Raw genomic sequence first — 11,855 nt, 5'->3', positions numbered from 1 at the left:
AGCTCAGTGCCTAGAAAATATTATTTGATGCTTAATATGTGTGTTTGTTAGAAATTGCGAGAGTCTAGAGTCTAGAGTTCAAAAAGAGCTGGATTCAAAAGGGTTGGGTTTGATCATTCCTATAGATGTCCATTATTAAAAAAAAAAATGATAAAGGTTAAACAATAAGAAAAAAATATAAAAGATATAAAAAATTTCCAGCTAGTGGCATGACAGAGTTGAACTGAAAATGAGTCAATTTAATATGACTTTTAAACTTCAACTGAAAAAACAAACAAACAAACAAACAAAAAAAAAAAAAACATGTAAATGCTATTAAAAATCTTTAAAGTCTGAACTGTGTCGATAGCTTAAATAGCTCCAACGTTATGAGAGCAATAATTAGGTGGAGAAATAATACAGGAAAGGGTATGATAGCGTCATTTACAGGCCAAGTTAAATTCCTTAAATTCCTTTCTTCAATCAGTGAATGCTCCTGATATGAGATTTTTTTTTTTTTTGGCATAACACCATTAGAGGAAGGCATCTCATTTCTTGATCAATGGATTATGTAGTAAACTAACGATCTTTGGTGCAGTCGGCTTAACAAGACGACAGACGAAAATAGGCAGGAGTGAGACGTCTCGCATCGCCTGCCGGCTCCCCTCATCTCTGGCCGCCTCTCATCAGCAGCAGCTCAGCCCCGCCTCGCGACGCAAACCGCTGGCTGGTCCTCCAACGAGCCGCATCTGGCTGTCACCAGTACTGCTGCTGCGGTTCCACGGCATGCCCGTACACACACCGGGACTAACGGAGCGGATTTTAACCACAAGGGTACTATGTCCGAGGTGCGAAAATTCACCAAGAGGCTGAGCAAACCCGGTACGGCTGCGGAAGTCAGGCAAAGCGTGTCGGAGGCTGTGAGGACCTCGGTGGTTGTGGTGAGCAGAGCAAACGTTAACGTGGACCAACCAACGGTCATATCAGCTAACAGAGGACTGCTAATGTCACTAACCGGTTAGCTTGCTAACTACCGCTAACCTATAGACGCTTACTGGCAGCGCTCCCCCTCCTTTTCTCTTCTTCCTTTCTCTCCAGCTTGTCCATTCAATTTGAAACGCTTCCTTACACACGTTATAACGTTAACGCTGATTTATTTCCCTCTTCCCTGAAGTCTGCCTTGTTTATTACAACAAATTGTTTCCAGTTTTCACAGAGCGCTTGTCCCACTATATAATTAGGCTCCATACATCTCCAGCTGACTGAACTGAATCAGTTTTTTCCTTGGCAAATACCTAACCAAGCTTATTATGAAGTGATACGCCGCGAAATCGACTCCCTGTGTCAGCTTAGGGTGGTAAATTGTGAGTGTTAGATGTGGTGTGACATTGTCCCTTATGGCACACATGGTTTTTCAGTGCTCTGCGACTCCTTTTGTGTGCTGCTGGAGAATAAGGAGCTGGGCCAGTTGGACAGCTGCAGCATGGCTTCCCTCCTGTCCTGTCCTTGCCTTTTTTTTTTTTTTTTTTTTTTTTTTTTTTTTTGCTAGAAATGGCCATCACGTGTAATGGATGGCGATGTCTTCCTAGTTGATGAGTATTGTTACTGACCAGTGTGCAAACCTGAAGATTTTCCCCCTTCTTTTGTTAGGAATAGCAGTGCTGGTGGCTGATATTGGCTCGAACAGACTGTAATAATGGGGGATTAGGCTCAGTGGCTTGAGATGAATAGCATTTAGGATCATGCTGATAAAGCATTTGTGTGTGTGCATGTGTGCTTGTGTGTTCCAGATTACTGTAATGTCAGTGTGGGAAAGGCATAATTCTTGCCCTGACTTCCAGTAATGTCAGCGCTGATTGACTCTTGACTAGTGATAGCTGGTGCTGACAGCTCTCTTTGTTATAAGTAAGGTCATCTGGGACACCTATCCACTTCCTCATAATGTGACAATGATATCCTCCAAAACCCAAAAGAGGACAATGATGTGGCTCCTTGGTGATTCCTTCAGGAGGAGGCGGGGTTTGATGGGTTAAATTTGAAATGTGAAATCCTAAAATCCCAAATTCTTTTCAAAAAACTTTTTTGTTGAAAAGTGTAGGGCCTTGTAGAGTCTCAAAAAAAAAAAAAAAAAAAAATCAATGCAATAGAAAAAAAATTAAAATTAAATCTATAAAGGAAAATAAGGAAATATGTAAAAATATTACAAATTATATATATAAAAAAACTTTAAAAAATCCATATACCTAACTAAAGATTTCAAAAAATGTATGTGTTTAAAAAGTTTTTAATGTTCATGGGTCAAACTTGAAATTTTTAAAATGATGATGAATTTTATTATTAATTTACATTATATTTTTTTTATGACATTTCATGTTAAGGTCATCTGGGACACCTGTCCACTGCCTCAAACTGTGACAAGGACGTGCTTCAAACCCAAAAGCAGAGTAATCGTTTGGCTCCTCGGAGATTCCAGAGGAGCAAGCTGACTTTATAACAGAAAAATTCTTGCTCCCAAGGGACTGTAGGCTCTAGTCTTATGATGATCATCTCCGGTAGCATGACGCAAAGAGGTTACCAGTGGAACAATCTTGTGATAAGGTCCTGATTCGTGCTAAAAATAGGTTGCGCTGTGTTTGTGTGTGTCTGTTTATGTGTTTTCGGCCATATGTAAATATATTGCTTCGGTTTGGAGTTGCGGGTTTGGACCATTAGTCCTTGGAGTTCCGGTTGCTCTGGGGACTGAGAACAAGTGCTGTTTTGTGGAGGTCCAACGGCCCGCCTCCCTCTTGCATGGGGATTCCCTCAGGCATGCTGTGTGTGTCTGTGTGCTTTCACTCTTGCCTTCTGGTTTTCATGTCAGTGTGTCCACTTGTCCTGTCCTTCCGTTCCCCCACCCTCTCTGTTCTGTTTCTGCTGCATCTCTACATCCCTGCTGCCTCTCCCTGGTTGTTTAGAGGACATATAAGCAGGCTGTAGGCAAGCCTGCCCTGTGTGCCTGTAGCCACTGTATTTCCATGAAGATTCAGATCCACTTTGCAGAGGTAAACAACACAGTGGATTTACACAGGAGTTGGATTGTAGAGCACTGAAGATCTCACCCCCCATGAATAATGCAAGGCCCCTTTGGGCCAATTAGTAATAAGATGCATAAATGTTCCATCAAAATTGCAGTGGTTGTGTTGCAGTGTCATGGTAACGACAAAAAAAAAAAAAAAAAAAAAAAAACACAAAACAAAACAAAAGCAACTCCAGAACACAGTGCAAAAAGTGTCTTGCCTCTTTAATCTTTTGAATCCTTGGAGCCCATGCTCAGACTTTGATTTTGACACATTTTTCTTAACCCTCTGCACAAAAAAACCTTACAGTAACAAAAAAAAAAAAAAAAAAAAAATTTTTTTTTTGTTTGACATGTTTTTTGTTTGTAGAAAGTGTAGAGTCTTGTCTAAAAAAAAAAAAGACCCTAAAAAAGTAAAAAAAAAAAAAAAAAAAAAAAAAAATCAAAGTAAAATGGAAAGGAAGAAAAATAAAAAGAAGTATCAAAGAAAGAAATACAAATTATGTATAAAGTATTAAGTATAAAGTTTTTTAAAAGTAAATTATCTATATATTTCTATCAATATAGATATATAGATTTTTTTTATATGTGTTTTAAAAGTATTTAATCTTCATAGGTCCAGCTAGTGATTTAAAAATATAAATGATATTAATAATTTACACAATATTTGTATTACATTTTCTATTATTATATTACTATTTCAAAAAGAAATGAAGAGAATTTATTACAGGTTTCAAATTAATAGCAACACCAAACAGACCAAATTCTAAGTTAAATATTTGAAAGAGCTTTATTTATTCAAGACATAAATTCTGAGATTATATGTGGTGGTGGCAGGCTGATACTCATAACTAGCTCTGCTAGGGTATTACTTGTAAGTTTGGGAATATAAGGGGAATAATATGAGGCCAAGTGAGACTAGCTGGGCCAATCTGTTCCACTGGAGTGAACAGAGGCTGAGAGGAGCGAGGAAAGTAAATACAGACTGGGGCACTTAGTGCAGTCAGTGGAGCTGCTGGATATGTATTTGTCTGTGCCATGCATGTGCCATGTCAGTGCATGTGTGACAGTGTGTGTGTTGTGTGCATACATCCATTGTGCATGATGTGTAAGCTGCTTTGTCCAGTCTGCAGCAACATGAGCAACCGCTTAATTTCACTGTAATTCAATTCACTAGAAACCGGTAGAATGCAGAAAATGTATGAAGAATCATTTTAACATTTTCTCTCTCTCTCTGGTTTAATCTCACCACAATCTATCAGTGTTCAAGTGTGACATCTAAACAGTTTAACCCTTTGAAATTTGCGCAAATCACTTGATTTCTTTTAAAAAATGGAAAAGGTAATTAGAAAATTAGAAAGTATTAGAAAAAATATACCAATGCTATGAAATTAAGAATATACCAATGCTATGAAATGCTAAGAAAGTAACAGAAAAAAGAAAAGTAAAGTAAAGAAAAAAATAGCAGGGAAAAATTATAAAAAAATTATATTTATTATTAAAAATGATATATTTAAAGGTCAAAACAGTGATGCTGGATCAGGTTTCTTGTGTTTAAATGCTTGTATTAAATGCTTTCACAAGTACTTGGTCCTGAACACAGACCAAAATATCTCTTAATAGGCGCCCTGTAGGGGAAAATCACTTTAAATGGGGATCCATGGCTTATTGAAAGTCAACTCTGGGGTCCAGAACATGAAAAGGTTTGAAACCCCCTCGGCTTGGCCAGTGTGATAGATCCCATCTGGCTGTGTTGGAGTCTCAAGTCCCTTACCTCTGCTGAACTGTAAGGGGACACAGACATCTGGAAATGCACCCTCACTGTGACATCATCATGGCTCTAGTGTCCTAAAAGCATGCTGGGAGTCTGACATTATGCTCAGCGATTGGTATTTCAGGTGTTTTCTTGCCAGGTTGACAGCTTAAAGGGGGATGCGATTCAGTGGGACAATAAAAAAAACACCAAACACAAAATGAGAAAGTAGAAGTGAGTTTGTATCAGATGGCTAAACCCCAGAGTTAGGCCAACATTTCCTGTTAATGTTTTAGCATATCTCTCTCTCTCTCTCTCTCTCTCTCTCTCTGTCTCTCTCTCCCTCTCTCTCTCTCTCTCTCTCCTGCCTGCTTGTGATTTTGCAGCTTCTGTTTCTCTTTTATGAAAGCAGAACTCTCTCTCTCTCCCCCTCCCTCCCTCCCTCTCTGTAACATGATCAGTGTTGCAGCGGAGTGTGTATGGGCTTCTGAAGCGTCACCTCTGAGTTGCGGCGCTGCGGTTCAGCTTGTTGCACATGACAGGAAGCAGAGCCGCTACTTTGGGTGCAACACACACCAGCAGTTAAGAGTAATGCTTTCAACAGAGCTGTAGCCTCACCCCACTGTTGTGTCGTGTGTGTTGCATTGCTCATGTAGTAGCATCTGTATTAAAGCAATAAGAAAGTAATAGATGTCATTTGTTGGCAGCGGTGCGGCACAAACCTGTGACATATCTGAACGGTTAATGTCCCGTTTGATCATCTAAATCAGATTATCAGTAGTGTAATGGTTGAAAAATAGAATGCATTGGGTTTCTGCAGCCTACCGAGCAAATCAGGTTATTGTGGAAAGTTCTGGAAAGATCATGTAGTTGTAAAAAGCTGTCTTTGCAAGTCAAATCACTGGAGAGCACCGATACAAAGAATGTGTTTTTATTTGTGTGCTGATGGATACAAAGATATTTGAGAAGAGAGGCGATTATAGTGTCACATAAACAGCTGATCCCTGAAAAAGACATTAGGTATGACTTTAGCTAGTTTCTGGAATCCTGTGCATCGTGGCTAGAGATTTTTTTGGAGGGAAAGCAGAGGATGGGAACTTTAGTACTGCCTCACTCTCTTTTTCTGTCTTCAGTCACTGGGCACAGCACAAGAACAAAGTCCTGCATCTCAGCTGTGCTGTAATCTTTGAATGCAATGACGAATGTGAACCAGGTGGAACATTACACTCACAAAGGCTTTTGCATACACACTCACACTTTCACAGCTGTTTGAACCTCAGCTGTGGGGGCAGGAGGCCTTGTCAGGGTTTTCTCTCTCTGTCTTTAGCTCTTCTCTCCACTGTCCCTGTTCACTAAGCAGCAGATCCTACAAGTGTTACCAACAGACACAGCGGCAGTGGCTCTGAAGCTGATCAAATTCCCATACATCCTGATTTCCCTTACTTCATGTAGCTTAGCCAAGGCTTATGTGGCCAAACTATTCATCACCATGTTCACCGCTTAACTTGAGCTTGCACTTTGCACTTTCTTGGAATTAATTCTGAATCTTTCCAAGTGGTTTAGCTTGGTACTTGTGATCACATCTTGACCTAGTTGTGGAGGGCTCGGTTAGCCTATGGGCCTGTTTCGCAGATAATACAAGGCTGATTTCATATCATCCACTTCTCTGTGAAACTCAAAACAGGAAGTTATTATGATGTTGAGCTGGAGCCATCATGTTTGTTTTTCCTCTGCTTACTAAGGCTCATTCAGAAAGATGAGCTGTCTTTGACTGTAGCTAACTATCAGCACCAAAGGGCTGAGGTGAAAGGTGGATGAGATATGTAGTCATCATAAGTATTTAGTCATTTATTTTCATGTTGGTGTAAGCAACGTATAATCACCTCCCTGAGCCTTCCTGGAGACTGTTCAATTTCTGTTATGTCTTTGCAGAAAAGTTATTTCTATCTCCTACTCATATGTTTTCCCAATTTCGCTGCTGTTTTGTCACATCTTCCTCTCTCTGCCTCTGTCTCTGGATCTGTTTTCAGTTGTTTCCTCTCAGTCATCTCTTTTTCTCTCCCCCTCTCTCTGAGACACTGTTTCCCTGCTCCGTGACAGTCATCTGAACTTTGCGGTTGTCTCTCTGATCTCCTGTGGCTCTTTTGTTTGGCATTGGTGGTAAAAGCTTGTGGAGGGTGAGCGCTTATGAACTACTCTTCAATGGCAGGGCCAAAGTGGGGCTTGCCAGCTCTAAAACCAAAGTCAAAATGATTATAATGTGGGATCAAAAAGCAGTGCTATTTGTTTGTTCAAAACCAACTGATACATCATCTCTGTCAGAGCAACAAGATGGAGTAAGAATCAATGAAGCCTAATTTGGGAGAATGAGAGACGAGGCATACAGCTACTACAAAGCTCTATTAAATCACAACAGATTAAGTGAGAAGCCTATGTTTTTCAGTCTCATTGTCTGAACTGAACTAGACTAACACTTAAGTGGTTAGGGGAATGTCTTAAAACGCTGCACCCTTTACATTGTCTTTAAGCTGAGACAGACATTGAGAGAGAGAGAGAGAGAGAGAGAGAGAGAGAGAGAGGGGAAACCATCCATTTCCTATTTGATTTACAGTCGTCTTTGACAATTTGACACTCTTCCCACTTGTCTTTTTTTTTTAGTTTGGTTGTACACCGAAATGAAAAATGTTCAATGTTTAAAATGTCCCTGCTCATCACTATGTATCATTTCCGTGTTTACCTCAGGAGCAGCCAAAGATAATTGAGCCATTGGACTATGAGGCCGTGGTGTTTCAGAGAAAGGCCCAGATCCACAGTGACCCCCATCGAGACCTGCTGCTCTGCCCTGTCGATGATGTCTCGGTGAGCCGCCCCCCCACACTACTCCTGCTCTGTCTTATGGGAGTGTCTCTGAACCAGAGTGTTTGAACATGAAGTGTTATGCTAAGGAGTCATGCATTGTACACAGCTGTCTGAATTAACCAAAGTTTATATCCAGTGATTTTGTGCTTTCTTGTCATAATTTTAATTCTGGGAATTATGATTGTTCCTGGATCCATTTAGTGCAAAGTTCCAGTAGCTATCACAGTTTAAGGACTTAGTTGAAGTGGTAATTATCTTTTCTGGCTGGTTAAGCAAGACGGGCAGATGATTTTTGCCTGCATTCAGTGTTTGACCCAAAAAAAAATCCTAAACTGAGCATACAGGATAGCATATTGGAGTGATTTGCTTCATGTGAAAGATGCAGCAGGCACTCTGTAATTTTTTCAATTTGCAATTTTTATGTTCACTCTAGAGCTGCAGTGATTACTCAAATAACTGGTTAGTTGCCAGCTATTAAATGAATTGCCAATGATTTTGCTAAATTAATCAGTGTGTGTAAATTAATAAATAAATTAATTGTTTTGAGTAATTTTCAATAAGAAAATTTCAAAGCACCTCAAATGTGAATATTTTCTGATTTCTTCAGTTCTCTATGACAGCAAACTAAATATCTTTTGGTTGCAGATGGTTGGTTGGGATAAAACAAGACATTTGAGGATGCCATAGTTGGCTGTGGGGAAATTGTGATCAAGATGTTTCACCATTTCCTGCTGTTTTATGGACCAAAAATGAATGGATTAATCAAGAAAGTAATGGACAGATTAATCGATAATGAAAATGATCATCAGTTGCAGCTCTGGTTCACTCTATATTCGAGCCTTAAAGTGATTGCAAGCAGACGGTGTTTAGCAGTGGGCACATTTAATGCATATAAATAGGTTTTAACAATATAACAATCCTCTGATGTTTTAGCTTCATGAGCTCGGTCTGCATATTTCATTGCTGCACTGTATCATTCTGGGCTTGGAGAAATTCTTCACCACGGCGTCATTATTTTTAACACAGGAGACCCCTTTATTGAAATTTTCCTGCAAGCTTCCAAGTGACATCTAGAGGCCTGATGAGTCCTGATGTTTCACTTACAATAAGTTAAAATTGGGCTGTTGTAGTATGTTGTGTGATAAAAATATTGATATGAAACTGAATGGGTATTTGGCACAGAAACTCTTTTGTGGGCAGTGACATTTTTCTCATAAAAAATAAAATTAAATTAAATTAAATAAAAAAAAAACAATAAGTCAACTTTATTGTTGGCCTTGTGGTCCAGCAGGCCTGCAGAACTCTGAGGGAATCTCTGGTATTTGTATTTTTCAGCATGTGGGGGCAATTTTCCTGCTGTGTAGGGTAACCAGGGTTACAAACATGTAAGGCAAACATTTGAGCAAATATACATTAGGCTTAACACAGCCTTATTTACATGTGTATAAAACAGCAGTATCTGAACATAAGTGGAATTTTAAATCTGAAATATCCCCAAGCGTATTATCAAGTCTACCAAAATCTACCATGCAAAACAGAAGCACTGCTAATTCAGTCTATGAGTAAGAACTGGCTTTCCCCTCCTCCGCTTATAATATATAAGAAATGTATCACTTGCATCATGGGATACAGCCAAAACTGGTGATTTGTAGGTGCAAATCCAAAGCTTATCCCTGAGAGACCAGGAAGAGCTGTGTTCAGTGCTTTGCAATAAACAGCCAAATCAGCATGTTCTGTCTGAAGTGAACGTGCTAACAGCTGTAAGAATTCTCTTTGTATAGAAAGTTTCCCATCATAAAACACTTTTCAGCCCCAACACAGCAGCTTACATAGGTCAAATTATTTATGGGAGAATCCAAGTGGTCTGACCAGTCAAATACAATCCAGCCTCACACTCCAGCTCTGTATTTATTGGTGCTGCTTTAAACACATGTGGTTTGGTTTAGAGACACGTCTCGCTCCATGTCTAGTTTTTTCCCATCCTGAGAGAATATGTTGCCGTTCATCTGCTTCTGTGTTTGTGTGCCTCCAGTTTTCTCTCAGGCTTTCTCTCTCCATCTTTGTGTCTCTCTCTGTCTCGCTCTCATGCTCTCTTCACAGCGTCCTTCTAGATAGCATTTGTGGTCAGTTTGATAAAAAGATGACATACTGTCAATAGCAACACTTGATGAGTGTATCTGTTAGCGTTTGTCTCTGTATCTGTTTGTGTATCTTATTATTTATGCATATACACACACAGGAGTCCCAGCTCTCCCGGCAGAGGAGGACTGTGGTTCCCTCGGTGCCCCAGAATGCTGAGCGGGAAGCCAGAAGTCTGTTTGCCAAAGAGGTACTATACAATATCCCACCAGTCACATATGTATGGTTTGGCTGCGCTTCTTAACGTGGTGACCCACAGCACGCTTATGGCAATGACGTCTAAGTTCTTTCTGAATATAAAAAGGAAATTGTGGGAGTTTAAAAATTCAAAACATGGTGTGAGGATTCACATGCAAAGTTAAGTTGTCACAGTAATGCAAGTTTTACTTATTTTTAGGGATGCAGAATCAGTACTGGGTGCTGATACTGCACATGTACATGAGCCATGTAATGTAAGGACTAGTGTTTTTAATCATTAAATTGCTTGCCATGCTTTTGTAACACTTGTGGTACTAAAATATTTCACAATCATTATCACAGTGGTTGGTATCATAACACCTTATGTTACTCTGTATACTCATACTGTATACTGGGGAACAGTATACTGGGGAAGATTCACATCCTTGACAAAAAGTGGATAAAAAATGGTCATTAATTTTTCACCATTTATGTTAGCAAATGGTTTACTGTGTTTATTTCATTCACTCTGGTTCAAAAATTATAAATAAAATCATCCACTGACATAAAATGCGATGTCTTGGTGACACAACACCAGGCTTTATGACATTCACCTAAAAGTATTCACTTGAAACTCATAAACACAGGGCATGCATGCAAGATGGTAGTAAACACTCAGTCTGGTGGTGATAAATTGAAATGGGAATAAAAAAAATAGTTGTGAAATCACTTTTCTGGCATAATGTATATGTGCTGAAGCCAAGGTTTAAGTCTGTGTTCGTTAGCCAGCTCTCACTACAATATGACTTTGAAGCACATGTCCTAGTGATTGGTAAAGCAAATAAAAAGCCAGGCTTATTCAGCATTCATTGAACAAAGATGCATTCATCTCAAGAATTGACTTTACTGAGAATTTCTGCTCACACTTTCACAGTGAATAAAATGCAAAACATGCATTACTGTCACGAATAATAATAACCAAAAGTCAAAACATAGATAAAGATAGGAACAGTATTTTTCGGCTAGCCTCTGGCACTTTGCAGTCTTATTTTCAAATCAGAAATGAGTGATATTGAGTTGGACTTTTGGTAATTTGCTCTCACAGGACTACCAAAAATAGGGAACCAAGCACACTATCCTTCTACATGAGTCACAGCAAAAGGAAAGAACTGTGTGTTTGGTTAGGTCACTTTCCTGGCATGGCATACTTGTTATGTTTGAGTGTGTCTGCTATGCTGCTGGTTGTAATCCAGCTCTCTGTGTTGACCTGTTTGGCAGTGCATCAAGATGTACAACACCGACTGGCACGTAATCAGCTACAAATATGAGGCTTACTCGGGTGATTTCCGAATGCTGCCAAGGTAAGGAGAACAACTTAAACAGAAATAAAATGAAAATGGAGAATGGATATATGGAATATTTGGAAGTTAGATTTGGACTGTGTGTAGAAAATAACATCTGAACACATTTATTGTCAAGTTTTTTTTATATATGTGTGCAAGATTTGTGTTTTCTCTGTGCTCATATATCACTGATACACTGCAGAAGAAACTGTAAGCCAACATACAAATTAAATAAAGAGAACAGAGTTTGATCTCTGTAAAGCACAACAGGTGTAGTCCAGATGTTTTGAATTTATATTTCTGTGATGATAAAGTATCCTAAGAACATCCTGCGTTCAAACCATAACTGAGACAGAAACAAAAGCAGATAGGGAACAAAACAATGGAACAACTGACAAATACACAGCACAGGGGCACGCAGTACTGAATCTTACATATAGTACTAAGGAGACAGTAAAAGACACGTAGAAAGACAAGGGGAACAATTTGTTTGATGCTTTAACAAAAGCAAAGACACTGTACATCACAGAGAAGGCAGGACTGACCAGAG

At 39.3% G+C, this 11,855-nt stretch overlaps 1 protein-coding gene across 4 annotated transcripts in view; it reads left to right on the top strand.

Annotated features, from left to right (window-relative positions):
- Positions 1–720: 720 nt before the first annotated feature.
- Positions 721–11,855, top strand: part of dock11 (dedicator of cytokinesis 11) — a 69,248-nt gene continuing 58,113 nt past the window's right edge. For all 4 annotated transcript variants that reach the window (XM_030075827.1, XM_030075824.1, XM_030075825.1 and 1 more), the window contains exons 1-4: positions 721–920; positions 7,530–7,646; positions 9,886–9,975; positions 11,241–11,323. In XM_030075827.1, the coding sequence (XP_029931687.1) occupies positions 819–920; positions 7,530–7,646; positions 9,886–9,975; positions 11,241–11,323 (392 nt within the window). In that variant the 5' untranslated portion in view covers positions 721–818. The remainder of the gene's footprint in view (positions 921–7,529; positions 7,647–9,885; positions 9,976–11,240; positions 11,324–11,855) is intronic.

Source organism: Myripristis murdjan, chromosome 18 (assembly GCF_902150065.1).
Source record: "Myripristis murdjan chromosome 18, fMyrMur1.1, whole genome shotgun sequence".
Lineage (NCBI taxonomy): Eukaryota > Metazoa > Chordata > Actinopteri > Holocentriformes > Holocentridae > Myripristis > Myripristis murdjan.
The sequence above is the reverse complement of the archived record's forward strand: the minus strand, read 5'-3'. Positions and strand labels throughout refer to the sequence as shown.